The sequence below is a fragment of the Poecilia reticulata genome, linkage group LG16 (assembly GCF_000633615.1).
Source record: "Poecilia reticulata strain Guanapo linkage group LG16, Guppy_female_1.0+MT, whole genome shotgun sequence".
Taxonomy (NCBI): domain Eukaryota; kingdom Metazoa; phylum Chordata; class Actinopteri; order Cyprinodontiformes; family Poeciliidae; genus Poecilia; species Poecilia reticulata.
This window is the reverse complement of record NC_024346.1, coordinates 18,409,334-18,421,446: the sequence shown is the minus strand read 5'-3', so window position 1 is coordinate 18,421,446 and position 12,113 is coordinate 18,409,334. Positions and strand designations below refer to the sequence as shown.

Here is a 12,113-nt window from a genome sequence, read left to right as displayed (position 1 = left end):
AACTGGAGCAGATTCTCTACATTTTGTTGATGAGATGACCTAAAAATAACCTTTTTTATCATTTCTCTTTTTAAATATATTAAAAAGATAACAATGTGAAATATTACAACAGAAAGCTTGACAGTTATTCTTAATGGGACCCATTCACAGTTTGAAACCCACTGACACTACATTCAGAATGCATGTAAGTTTTGATGCAGCTAATTAAAGCTTACCTCAATGCCTTCCTTGTTTAGTGCATACTCATCAAAGTTGAGAATAGCTGTCTTGATTGTGCGAGGAGGGGGCAAGACAGTTAACCCGATATTTATGGCGTTGCTGCGCTTCGAGTCCAGGACAATGATTTCTTGTCGTTTGCCTTCAACCGATGCTTTCTGGGAGATGCAAAGAGAAGAAGAAAACAGTGTGAGTCGACTGCTTGTAAAATCCCCTACTGCTCTTTACAAATGATCAATTTCTATTAATTTAGTTCTAATTATCTATCATAGCTTCATTAACGATTTGTGCTGTCAGTCTTGTAGTAATTTTTAATGACCAATTATTTCGCAACTCTCCATTACAATGTCCAAATACAGGGTTTAATCTGGTTTATTGTTATGCAAAACAACCAACAATTATTTTCCGCAATATTGCTAATTTAGTTCCCAAAGAGGAAACCCACCAGATTTTAATCCGACGTAGCATCACTGTGGCATTTTAAATTGCATGACGTTGGTGAGTAATTTAAATTATTTGAAAAGCATACCTTTGTCACTGACAACTCCTTGGATTTGGTCTCAAACAGCTGCTCCAGTTTAGACGTGTCCAGTTTAACCGGCTCCAGTTTGGACCACAGGGACTCCTTACAGAACTTGTGATTCTTGCTCTGCCAGTCCACAGGACGCACCTCGTTCCAGAAGAGACGGATGGTCTTCTTCTTCTTCTGGAAGAGAGGGGCGTCCCCTCGACCCAGCTGAGGAGAGGGCGGCGGTATGGGAGCCATAAACGGAGGCGGTGGAGGCATCATCCTGCCCGGGATGGGAGGAGGTGGTGGACATCCGAACAAAGGCGGAGGTGGTGGGAGGGCAGAACAGAACGGTGGAGAAGGTGAGTTGACTACGCCCTCCAAATCCAAAATGTCCATGTCATCCTCCTCTCTGAGATCTGTGAAGTCCATTTCTTTGATGCGCAGCTCCCTGGGGGACGCCATCAGCTGATCCCAGATGTGATCTGACTCTTTCTTCGGGGCTGAGCCGGACGATTTGTCTGCCTGCTGTTGCTCTTTAGGAGCCTCCATCTCCAGCGCACACGTCAGACCCTTGACTAAGTCCCCAAATCTCTCCGCCACCGCCCTGACGTTGCCGTGGTTGTCCAAATTGCCCACCTCTAATTTTTTTACGCAGTCCTCTCTCGCCTGCCTATTCGCCTCCAGTGTGGAGATCCGGCTGGCCAAACTGGCCACAGGGTCACTCTCGTTCGTTTCCTTTTCACATTCACATCGTTCCTTCTCTGATCCTCCGACGTCCCCGTCATCCTCTGAGGCGGCTTTCTGGGCGTAGAGCATGTCCAGCATGAAGCGCTTGTTGTTGAGAATCTTCTTGCATTGGTCATTCGCATCCGCATCCTTTAAACAATGAGTCCATTGGCCTGTTGATTGGAAAACAAATATACTGTTGTTAATTACAGCAACATAAAAAAATATTCATACCCCATGGTCTTTTTTATAGTTTGTCAAATCAATATTACAAATGTATGTGTTCCACAGAGATTGTATGTGATAGACCAAAAAACTAAGTACTAAAGGTTACAAGGTTTAATTTTTAATTTTTCAAAAGACCAAATGCCTTTAAGAGTTACCAAAATAGCATATAAAATATTATTTAGTGTAAAACGAGACTGGCGCAAACACAAACCTACGAAGTCACAGTACAGAGGAGTAAGTCCAGGTTCGCTACCTGAGTCAGCGTCTTTAGTTAGCTTCTGCTCTCGCTCCTCCCTCTCCAGAGTGCTGCTTGTGGAAGAGATGCTGGATGCAGAGCAGTTGTCTTTTTCATTCACTTCCTCGTTCTGTCTCTCTTTCTCGCTCAGCATCACGCTGTCCTCCACCTCTCCATCTGCAGGCTGTAATTTCTCCTCTAACTCCACCTCCACACTAACATCCTGCTCTCCAACCTCTGGTCCATCTGTCTCTGCTCCAACCTCATCAACAATCCGCTCCCGTCCTGTAAGAATCTCCTGCTCTTGTTTCTCTTCCTCCTTTTTTCCCGATTTCTCTCTCTCATCAAGCTGCGCTGCGCCATTCTTGCCACTCTGTATCGTAGCAAAAATCCCTGCATCTGCACACGTCTTTGTCTCAGTTTTGTTATTTGCTGTTTGGGCCGAGTCTGATGCTGGTGGTTCAGGTGCTGGACTCTTGGTTCTAATCTGTGGGATGAGGTTTCGACTTGATATGTTTTCTGTTCCTGGGAAGAAATCAGAATGTATAATTAGCTCAAGTACTAACCTTTTTATTCATGATTTGTGACAATCTGGACAAATGGTCATTTTGAGCCAGAAGCTGCTAAATGAAACTGTTTTCAGATCTTTTTTTTTTCAAACTTTCTTTGGAATATCACATTATATCCTTCAGTTTTTATCTCCAAAAGCCGATGCAATGCCAGTCAGAACGCAACCCATGCTCATCTGTGGTATGACCTTTTTATTGATGCATTTGAACCCATTTTTGTTCAAGGTAGCATGACTGTGTAACATACAGACTAAAAGAATCAGAGAAACAATAATTAGGGACCCAAAACTGAACTTATTTTTGATTTTCTTAAACCCCAATGACTCCACATTTTAAACAGAGAGTCAAATGTAAGCGTAAACTCCCAATAACATCTTAGTAAGTTGTAGAGAAGATGCACACTTTTTATAGACATGAACAAGTTTCTGGCATCATTCTGACCGGATGTTTGACCACTCCTGTTGGCACATTTGGTGTAGTTCATGTAAACTGGTTAGTTTCCAACCACAAGCCTGGAGTCTTAGAATAAGGTTGATATCAACTAACTTTTAGAAGAAGTTTAACACTAAGTTGCTTTATAAATTTTTGCAAGCGTGTTTGGTATTTGAATTTTCCTGTTTGAATCTTCAGACCATCTCACCCAAACTGTCAATAAACTGGTACCTGCAGAAACACTGTTCAGAGTGATGCAAATTTAGCACAAATGCAATCTTGTTTAACCAAGAAGGAAGTGCCTGCTTCACAGTTTTCTGAAAAGTACAGCTGTTCACATGAACACGCCAAACGCCTTCCACAGAACAGCTTACTGGGGAGGTTAGGGTGAAAACTCAGTGATTTGACCACAATGTCAAGAGGTTACGCTGGAAAGAGTCCAGGTAAGAAAGCAAGATTTGGTCATTCCCCACCAACTCTTGAGCACCAACAGTAAAAAAAACAAACAAAACAAAACATTTTTTTACCCGATATCTGCTCTGCAGCAGTGACCGTCTTTTCCTGTGAGATAGACGGTGATGCTGTGGAGCAGCGGGAGACTGAGCGGTTGGTTGGAGTTGGACTCAGACACAGCGTGATTTCTGTTCGTCCTCTTGTCGGCACTCGAGGGCGCTCCCGATCAAACTCCTCTGCAGCCAGCCTCTCCACTGCTTTGTACCTTCGAAACAAAATGAAGACTTCATCCGTCTCTGCATACAGCAATCTGATTTCAATTGTATAACTCATGTGCCATTTATTCAGTGTGTGTGCAGGTCCATTAGAGTTCGCCCTTGCAAATGAACCCTTTTCAGATTCCACTGGTCACATGTAATTTATTTGGACGCTTTGTGAGTTCTCAAAACAAAGTAATGCAAAACTGTGAAGTTGAAGGAATGTGCTGCATGGTTTTCAAGATATTTTCACAAAACCAAGATCTAAGAAGTGTGTGGTCAATATTTGTCTTCAGTTCCCGTCACTGCAATACTTCAAAATTAAATTGTCCTCAGAAGTGACCCAATTAGTAAATAGAGTCATCCCATTTGTAATTTAATCTAAGCATGAAGAGAACAGTTCTATGAAGGAAACAGAGGATTATTAGCGAGCAGCAGTGAACCAATAGCATCAGGAAGACCAAGAAACACAGCAGACAGTTTAGGGAGAAAGCAGTCCGTAGGTTTAAAGTTGGGTTAGATTACAAAACAATATCCCAAGATTTGAACTTGTCAAAGACAACTTTTCAATCCATCAGCTGAAAAACAATATGGTACAAATGGACCTCTGCCAAGACAAAGAGAATCAATCCAGAGGCGGATGGTAATTCTGCAGGAGCTTCATGGATCTATAGCTGAGGTGGGGAAGTCTTTTGACAGAACTACTAGTGTTTGGACACTCTGCAAAGATTTAAGAAAACCGATACTTGTAGTCGCAGGTAACAGGCAGCACATGCTGGTTCTTGCTTCATTGTGGTCTGTTTTAAGTTAATTTTAGATTTGTGTTATGTATAATACTTTATCTTGCCACGATTTTTTATTGACTTTTAAACTGTTTACATGTTCTCAAAGAGCCATTTCCGAATGTACACTGGAAATGATCAAAGGCTACGAATATTATAGTGTTCAGTATTGTTCATGCTTCACATTTGTCCGTATGCAAATACACAAGATTTAAAGAAGAGAGCTATTTTTGAAAGGAAGTTATAAAAGAAACCTTCTTCACAGTTTGGCACAAGTCCAGTGGAGGATACAGTAAACATTTGAAAGGAGATCCTGGACAGATGAAACTAAAAACATTCTGGCCTATATGCAGACAACAATATGCATAATCCTGAACCCTGCAATGGAAGACGGTGGTGGTAGAATCATGCTGTGGTCATTAATGGTATTTTGCTATTTTGAAAACATTAGGCAATAATTACTTTATATAGAAAGACACAAACCAAAAGACATAAAATCAAAATGAAATATATTGAAAAAATGTTGAAAATGTTGTAGTATTTTTGCTAGTCGCAATGCAAAAACTGGTATCTTTTAACTGCATAAATAAATTTGGTGTCATTTAGTCCAGTTATTTATTTCAGAGTGAAATGTTTTCCAGGGAACTATTGCATTAAACACATCCAGCCATTGAAAGAATTACATTTTTGGAAGTATGACAGCCTTACATAACATTGATCGTATCTGTAAATATTAGCCATTTACCCCATCTCATTCCAGGAAAATTATGGAAAAATGGAGCCATAATCCCATTAATCAAAGACCTGAATGATGACAAATTACATCCACCTTTTTTTTTAAACCGCCGTGAGGAATTTTTGGCAACTACTCGCTAATGCCGAGTTTCTTTCTAGGCTTTCTTTCAAATATTCGAGCTGCATGTCGAAGTTCACGGAGTTGAGAACAGGATAGTAACACAGGGAAACAAAAACACGGATCCATTTGAAACAGAAACAAGATGAACTCACCTTTCCTCTCTGACTTGTCTCGTTTCTTCCCTCTTTTCCACATGATCACGACTGAGACAAAAAAAAAGCAACCAAACTTCACAAAACGCAAATTAAGCACTTGAATGACGTATATATTACTCAGCATGAATCCTGAAGTCTTAGACTGCTATGATGTTAAAGATTTGGAATATGACTTTACAAAAGGCTAGGATGTGACATGTACAGATAACATATGTGTTTGCAGAGTCCTCCTGTCATGTTTCAGAGTGCAATTATCCTCATAAATAAAACTCAGCTCCTCCCAGTCTCAGGAGAGATTTATGAGCACATCAGCTGAGCTAAGACAAGAGCCACCTGTAAGACCTAGCTGCCGGTTGCAAGGAAACAGTGCATGCTCTTCAAGATGGAGCCATGCTGGGGTTTATCTAACAGGCAAGGCGAGACTAACTTGAATCGATTTCTCTCTTCTCTTTCGATCCTCTGCAGACGCTCCTCTCTTTCCAGACGTCTCTTCTCTCTCTCTGCAGCCAGAGATTCTTGATGTTGCCTGTATGAAGATGTCAGCAAGCTCCCGATAGCAGTCCTGCTTGTAAAGAAAAGGAACAAATATGTGAAGGCATTAATAAAGATGTAGCGATGAGTGTTCCTTTTATCAAGTGACATCTAATTTCACTGAAGCTACAAAGCGCGTTGACGTGTTCACCTGTCGGACTTGGAGTCAAGTGCGGAGGGCGTTGAGTTACTGAGTTGATGGATGGGCGATGTTGGAGTTGGATGTCTACCGTTGCAACTTTTTCTGGAAAGGAAGAAGAAGAAACAACTCAATGTTGTTTGTCTTTCCTATCTTTTACCAAAATAATAATTAAAAGAAACATCAGTGACATGATACAAAACCAAGATTTCTGGACAGTTTAGAAATAATGTTCAGTAATTTAATTCAAAAGGTGAAGCTCCTGTCTTAAATTAGGCACTCACAGACTGACATATTTCAAATTGTGTCTTCTGTTAGTTTTGAGGATTATGGCTTACTGCATAGTAGACTAAACTCAGTTTCCAGAAATTTGAAACGTTGCCTATTCAACTGTTAGGCTGAAATTTTTAAGGCATGAGCTGTGACTGGAGCGCTTGAAGAGCCACCCCACCGAGACTTATCTTGACTTATCCTGGATATGAGCTTCAGCTTTGGCTTCCCTTGTATCCAGGCTCCTGAGTTTCAGGGGTGGGCTGGGGATTAAAATAACTGGACAGTTGTTCAGTGGTCCAAAGTTTTTCATTTCATGAAAATGAAATTAAGACCCTCTGACATGGAGAAAGAAGCAGAGAGGCACAAAACCCAAGTTGCTTGAGGTTCAGATTAAAATTTCCTCAGTGAGTGATGATTTGAGGAACCGTATCAGTTGTTGTTGTTGTTGGTCTACTGAGTTTTATCAAGTCCAAAGTCAGTGCAGTTGTCAACCAGGAAATTTTAAGGCTCTTAATGTTTTTTTCTATGCTGACAAGCTTTATGGATTTAATTGCCAATGAGGACTGAGGCACCTGCCAACACTGTCAAAAAAATACCAATACCCACTTTAATAGCCATGGTATCAGTGAGCTCAGTAGTGTCAAGACAGGAAAAAAAAAGACACACAAGACCCAACGATGCAGACAAACTGAAAGAAACAATTAAAGCAACTTGGGCTTTTGTTACACCTCAACAGGCTGATGGCAGATTAAAATAATGCAGCGGTTCATCCAAAAGGAGTTTTGTCAAATTAAAAAGTACATTTAGAATACATGGACAAACTTTACAGGAGGTCGACATTTTTGTAATGGAAAAAAAAAAAATCATTTAAATGCTTTTATGTATTAAAATTTCTGAAAATTGAATTCTGGGTTTTCATGAGTCATGATGATCAAGATTACTCTTGACTTTTGCTTTATGAATCTAATGAATGAAATCAATTAAGCTTTGAATGATATTGTAGTTTACAGAGTAGTTGTTTAGTCACATTGTTTAGTGTTGCAGGTTTCAAACTTGAGAAATTAGCGGCAGCATTTCCATATATCCCTGTTACGCCTGATCTGCCGATTCCTGATCTTACCTCTCAGCCCACCAGGGCTTTCTAGCTGAGTAAGTTGAAGAAGGAGGAGTATCTGTCAGACTGAAGATGGAAGCAAGAGAAAAGATAAAGTAAGTCAGAGAGGAGAAAGATCAACTGTTAGCCATCCAGTCAAGTTAGTTAGAGAGCAGATGAATCATATAGAGTTTAATGGCCACAAGAAAACAAAGCAGACAGGAAGAACACATCTTTGTCTGTAGATTGAATCAATGAGCTTCTTAGAAAGCAAAAAAAGTACAGCACATAATTACAGTACTATAAAGTTACCATCTATCACTCTAAATTTAAGTGTATTGTCTATAATATGTTTTATATTTGGGAATAATATCAGCTGCAGTGTAACCTGGGATATGCTAAGAAAGTACAAAATCTACTTTGACTGGTATTACACCAACGAGTAGATCAGTGGTCAAATTCAACAAATTTTCCCTGGACTTGCTTTAACTGATACTAATGCATCAAATAGGCTGAAAGACTTGCTTTTAAGTTGACTATGGCTGAGATCATCAATTTTACTAACAGACCACAGGAAAGAAAATATCTAGATGTCTGTTGTCCTGTTGCATGCAAGTGAACCTAAATGGGTTCAACGTTTTCACTGGCAAGTGTCAGAAACTGGGGAGCTAACACAATATATATTCAGTGTAACTGATCTGGCATTGAAGTGCTAAACTGTGTAATAATGAGGGCAGATTTTAAATGATAGTGTCATTAGTTGTGCTTTTATGCTTTCTGAAGTTTCACTGGGAGAAATACAGGCTTTAGTGGTGATGTGCTTCACAGTGAGTAATGAGCCAGTTGTAATGCAAGTCCCTCATCAAATCTAAACGACACCTTGAGTCTGGTATAACTCAATGAACGAAGGTACATGAAAATGGTTCCAGTCTGACTACTACTGAGCATGTGCAAAGCCTGTCTTTTCAACTATAGCACCAGACAAGAAAACGGTGGCAGAAAGGAACACACCAAGGACTAAAGGTCCTCTTTTTAGGTGCAACGGACACAGGAGAGGCTGTCCTGGTCTTGATGCTGAGAAAGTCTCTCTGCCCTTCAGGGTCACTGGCTTTAAGGAGGAGGTTGGTCATACACTTTAAGTTCAAACACATGTTAGGAGTGTCTGCTACCTCTGGAGCCACACTAGGAGGACAAAATACAAGAAAGCAGGAGTCCAAATAGAAGGAGTGAGGCAATCAGACAGGGAAGATGCTAAAAGAAGAAGAAAAAAAGAGGCAATTGCTTCCTGCTTGGCTGGCCTCAAATACCTGTGAGAGCCCTGTCTAGAGGGTTCAGTGTCTGGTTGGCTTTCATCATCTGCCTCGGCCTCCTCATCCTCATCCTCCTCTTCTTCCTCTTCCTCTTCTCTGTGGTCAGAGGAGGGGCCGAGGGATGAATGGATGAAAGGGAGGATGTCGGTGGGCAGGAGGCGGGGAGTGGAAATTTGGAAGGAGACAATGCGAAACCGCAGATGGTTTGCCCAGGGGGGGAGACAACGCACAGAAATGAGACACACAAAACATGCTTGTCAGACAAAAAGCGCCAATAGGCATTAGTACAGAAAAGCAACAAGCAATGGAAGATGTTAGCAGATTGAGAAAATTAGTGGGATGACATAAAAAAACAAAAAACAAAAAAAAAAAACAAGCAATGGATTTTTTTTATATGCAACAACTCAGGGTACATGTGAATACAAATTAAGTAACGTACATTATCCCTCAAAAGTATAGACACTAAAAGTTAAAATGCAGGGATTCTGTGACGCAAACAGTGAATCTAAGATAAGACCCGCTTCAAATGTTTTTCCGTCTGTACCATGTTAGATAGTTAGGTACAAGGTATCTAAAAAGTCCTGCTGTGTTGTGTACAAGGAAATATTACACAATACTGAGGAAATAAATGTAAACTTTTGAATTTAAAGACAGCTTTAAAATAAAACAAAGCAGAAAAAATGAATAAATACATTTTGTTGATAACCATTCTTAACCTAAAACGGGAAGCAGTTAGTCTGATTTACAGCCTAACGAGAGAAAAAGTAAATATAGCCAATTAACTTTAATTTGCTATTTAATCCAACAGTGATACATTTATTCCATTTACTGTTTTGTTCCAGCTGAATTTTATATGACAAACAGTATGTTATATAAAAGGTGAAAATAAAATTGCAAAGGACAAATCTGTTTATCTCGTAAAAATCTGCCCTTCAGGGGTGAGTATACATTTGAGACCCACTTTTATAAAAAAAACAAAAACAAAAAAAAAACTAAACTGATGGAATAAAGATATACACTTTGACAAAATCAAATGATTAGGTTTGATTAAATAACCAGAGATGGAGCAGTAGACAATGTCTTGTCTGGTTTATTTGACAGTGTGGGATCATCACACATAACTCTTCCTCCAGTTTGCTGTTTGGATCCCTCCTGGTTGTCTGGACTTCATTAACAATATGGAAAATTGTGCTCTTCAAAGGGAGCTTGAATTTCCTGTGGTAGGGTGGAAGAGGATAGGCTGGTATCGAATGGCCTGCTGGATTGAATTTAGCAAACCTGAAGACCTGAGTGCAGTCGAGAACACGGGTTGGTATTCTGCTTTGAATTGCTTTAACATTGTACCTTAATGAGACAGACCGTCAAAATCAAAGTGGTTTCTTTTTACTGCACGGTCCAGTAAAAGAAAAAAAAAGTCGAATCAGTTCTGAATTCTGAGTGCTTTTAGTAATAAAGGTTCGCTTGATATGAAAACACGCGGGGTTGTGTAGTTAAGGTCAGACCAGTCTCTCTGAAGTAAATTTGACATAAAGCAGAGCGTAGATAGCTTATATCGTGAGTTTATATATGGTTCCTGCTGCCATCCGCAGCAGAAGAGAGGCTCTGACATGTAGGATATTAATATAATCTTACTTTTGTAGCAGGAGGCTCCTATTTCATTCTTTAAATTATAATCTCTTGCTGGAGAAAATGCATCTGCTCAAGACTGGACCTATAAATCTGAAAAGTGTACCAATATCGTTCTGGAATATTGTTCACCTTTCCCCTTCTTCTGCTCCTTTTGCCTCACCTTTCGCTGATGTCCTCAACTCGGTGGCCACCAAAGGGAAGGAAACTACTGGAATGGGAGAAAGAGTTGCTTGGAGATGCCGAGCTGGAAGAATGCTCTTTGTTATTCTGCAGCGAATGTCTCCGGCTCCGTCTTCTCTCCAGGCCCCGTCTCTCATTGGTGCCACCAACGCTAGCTCTGCGGCGGTCCTTTCTGCCACACGGAGGGAGCTGGGCTTCGTCGTCCCCGTCCTCGTGGCGAAGAATCGTCTGCATCAAAATGGCATTATAGTTTAACAAGGTGACGAAACACTGGCGATGAATCGATACCTCTATGCTCAGGTATGGTATTTGTCTTCAGCGAGTGACTTCTTACCTCATAGATGTTGAACTGTTCAACAAGATCAAGGTCAGTGCCCTTTCTGCCCAGGTGTCTCCGGGCCGTCGCTTCAATACCTTGTTCCTCAAGACAGTCCACCATGTCGTAGTAGGAGTCCTGATCCGGAAGGGCTGCCAGAGTCTGAGAAAAACAAACACAGTCGGTTTTAAACTAACCGCTAAATGACATAAACATGTTAGGGATATTTGCTGCTTTGTCAGACTTGTTTCTATGAATTTATTTAGTCATATTTATTGGGAACTGAAGTTGAAATAGGAGTAGTTGTATCTGTAAGAGTCTTCTGACAGATAAGAAAAGAGCAACGATACTTAAATTGTTTGAAGTAGTCTACATTAACAGTTGAGGTAATCTTAATGGTGTCAAAGTAAACAACGGTTTTAAAAAGTTAATATCTTTCATCATAGAGATATGAATGACAGTCTCTACTACAGTTTAAAGTCCTGACTGGTGATCTGTCCACGGTGACAGACCACCAGCTGTCGATGGGCCTCTCGCCCATCGACAGCTGGAGAGAGGCACCAGCACCCCTCCTGACCACAATGTGATAAGGGTGTAAGAAAATGAATAGATGGAGTTTAAAGTCCTATAAATGAGCTGCCAGAAAATGGAGCATAATGCTGCTCTTCTTCCGCCTGTTGCTGCACACTACCGATCAGCTGACTGAAAGATGGCCACGTCTCCTCTTGCTCAAACACAAGAAAACGCAATCCAGAGATATTTCTAGAGAAAAACAACAAACAGACGGTCATGGTTGTTGAAACTAATGGAGGAGCCCTCATTATTCTTGTCATCTGATGTAATCTGACAGAGGTTGTGCACAGACAAGTCTTATCTCATCACAGAGTGAATGCTTCTTTGCAGGAAACACAAACTCTGTCCTCATTTTGATCATTCCTGTAAATGTTAACATTTGATCACAATTAATCGCCAGGTGGAGATAGCAAAGCACATAACATATCAGGAAAATGAATGGTTTACCAATAATAATTAAAGATGTATTTACGTACCTTATTGATGAGCGTCATGGCAAACACCAGCAGCTCGGTATCCACTCCATCCTTCTCCTCCAGGATTTCCATGACATTTGACCAAAGTTTTTTACCTGTGCCACCAATGTCATGCAAGGGTTAATGCACGATGAGACTCAAATAAAAACATCTCATCATTTACAAAGATAGTG

At 40.5% G+C, this 12,113-nt stretch overlaps 1 protein-coding gene across 4 annotated transcripts in view; it reads right to left on the bottom strand.

The window, feature by feature from the left end:
- Positions 1 to 12,113, bottom strand: part of fhod3b (formin homology 2 domain containing 3b) — a 104,263-nt gene that overhangs the window by 12,377 nt on the left and 79,773 nt on the right. The window contains exons 8-20 of one of the 4 annotated variants that reach the window (XM_008432463.2): positions 11,941 to 12,035; positions 10,910 to 11,053; positions 10,556 to 10,803; positions 8,764 to 8,862; positions 8,468 to 8,638; positions 7,484 to 7,543; positions 6,103 to 6,195; positions 5,848 to 5,982; positions 5,418 to 5,468; positions 3,445 to 3,635; positions 1,935 to 2,441; positions 746 to 1,626; positions 216 to 374 (exon numbers count right to left, since the gene is read on the bottom strand). In XM_008432463.2, coding sequence (XP_008430685.1) covers positions 216 to 374; positions 746 to 1,626; positions 1,935 to 2,441; positions 3,445 to 3,635; positions 5,418 to 5,468; positions 5,848 to 5,982; positions 6,103 to 6,195; positions 7,484 to 7,543; positions 8,468 to 8,638; positions 8,764 to 8,862; positions 10,556 to 10,803; positions 10,910 to 11,053; positions 11,941 to 12,035 — 2,834 coding nt within the window. The remainder of the gene's footprint in view (positions 1 to 215; positions 375 to 745; positions 1,627 to 1,934; positions 2,442 to 3,444; positions 3,636 to 5,417; positions 5,469 to 5,847; positions 5,983 to 6,102; positions 6,196 to 7,483; positions 7,544 to 8,467; positions 8,639 to 8,763; positions 8,863 to 10,555; positions 10,804 to 10,909; positions 11,054 to 11,940; positions 12,036 to 12,113) is intronic. The other 3 variants (XM_017309596.1, XM_017309598.1, XM_008432467.2) reach the window with 3 other exon arrangements.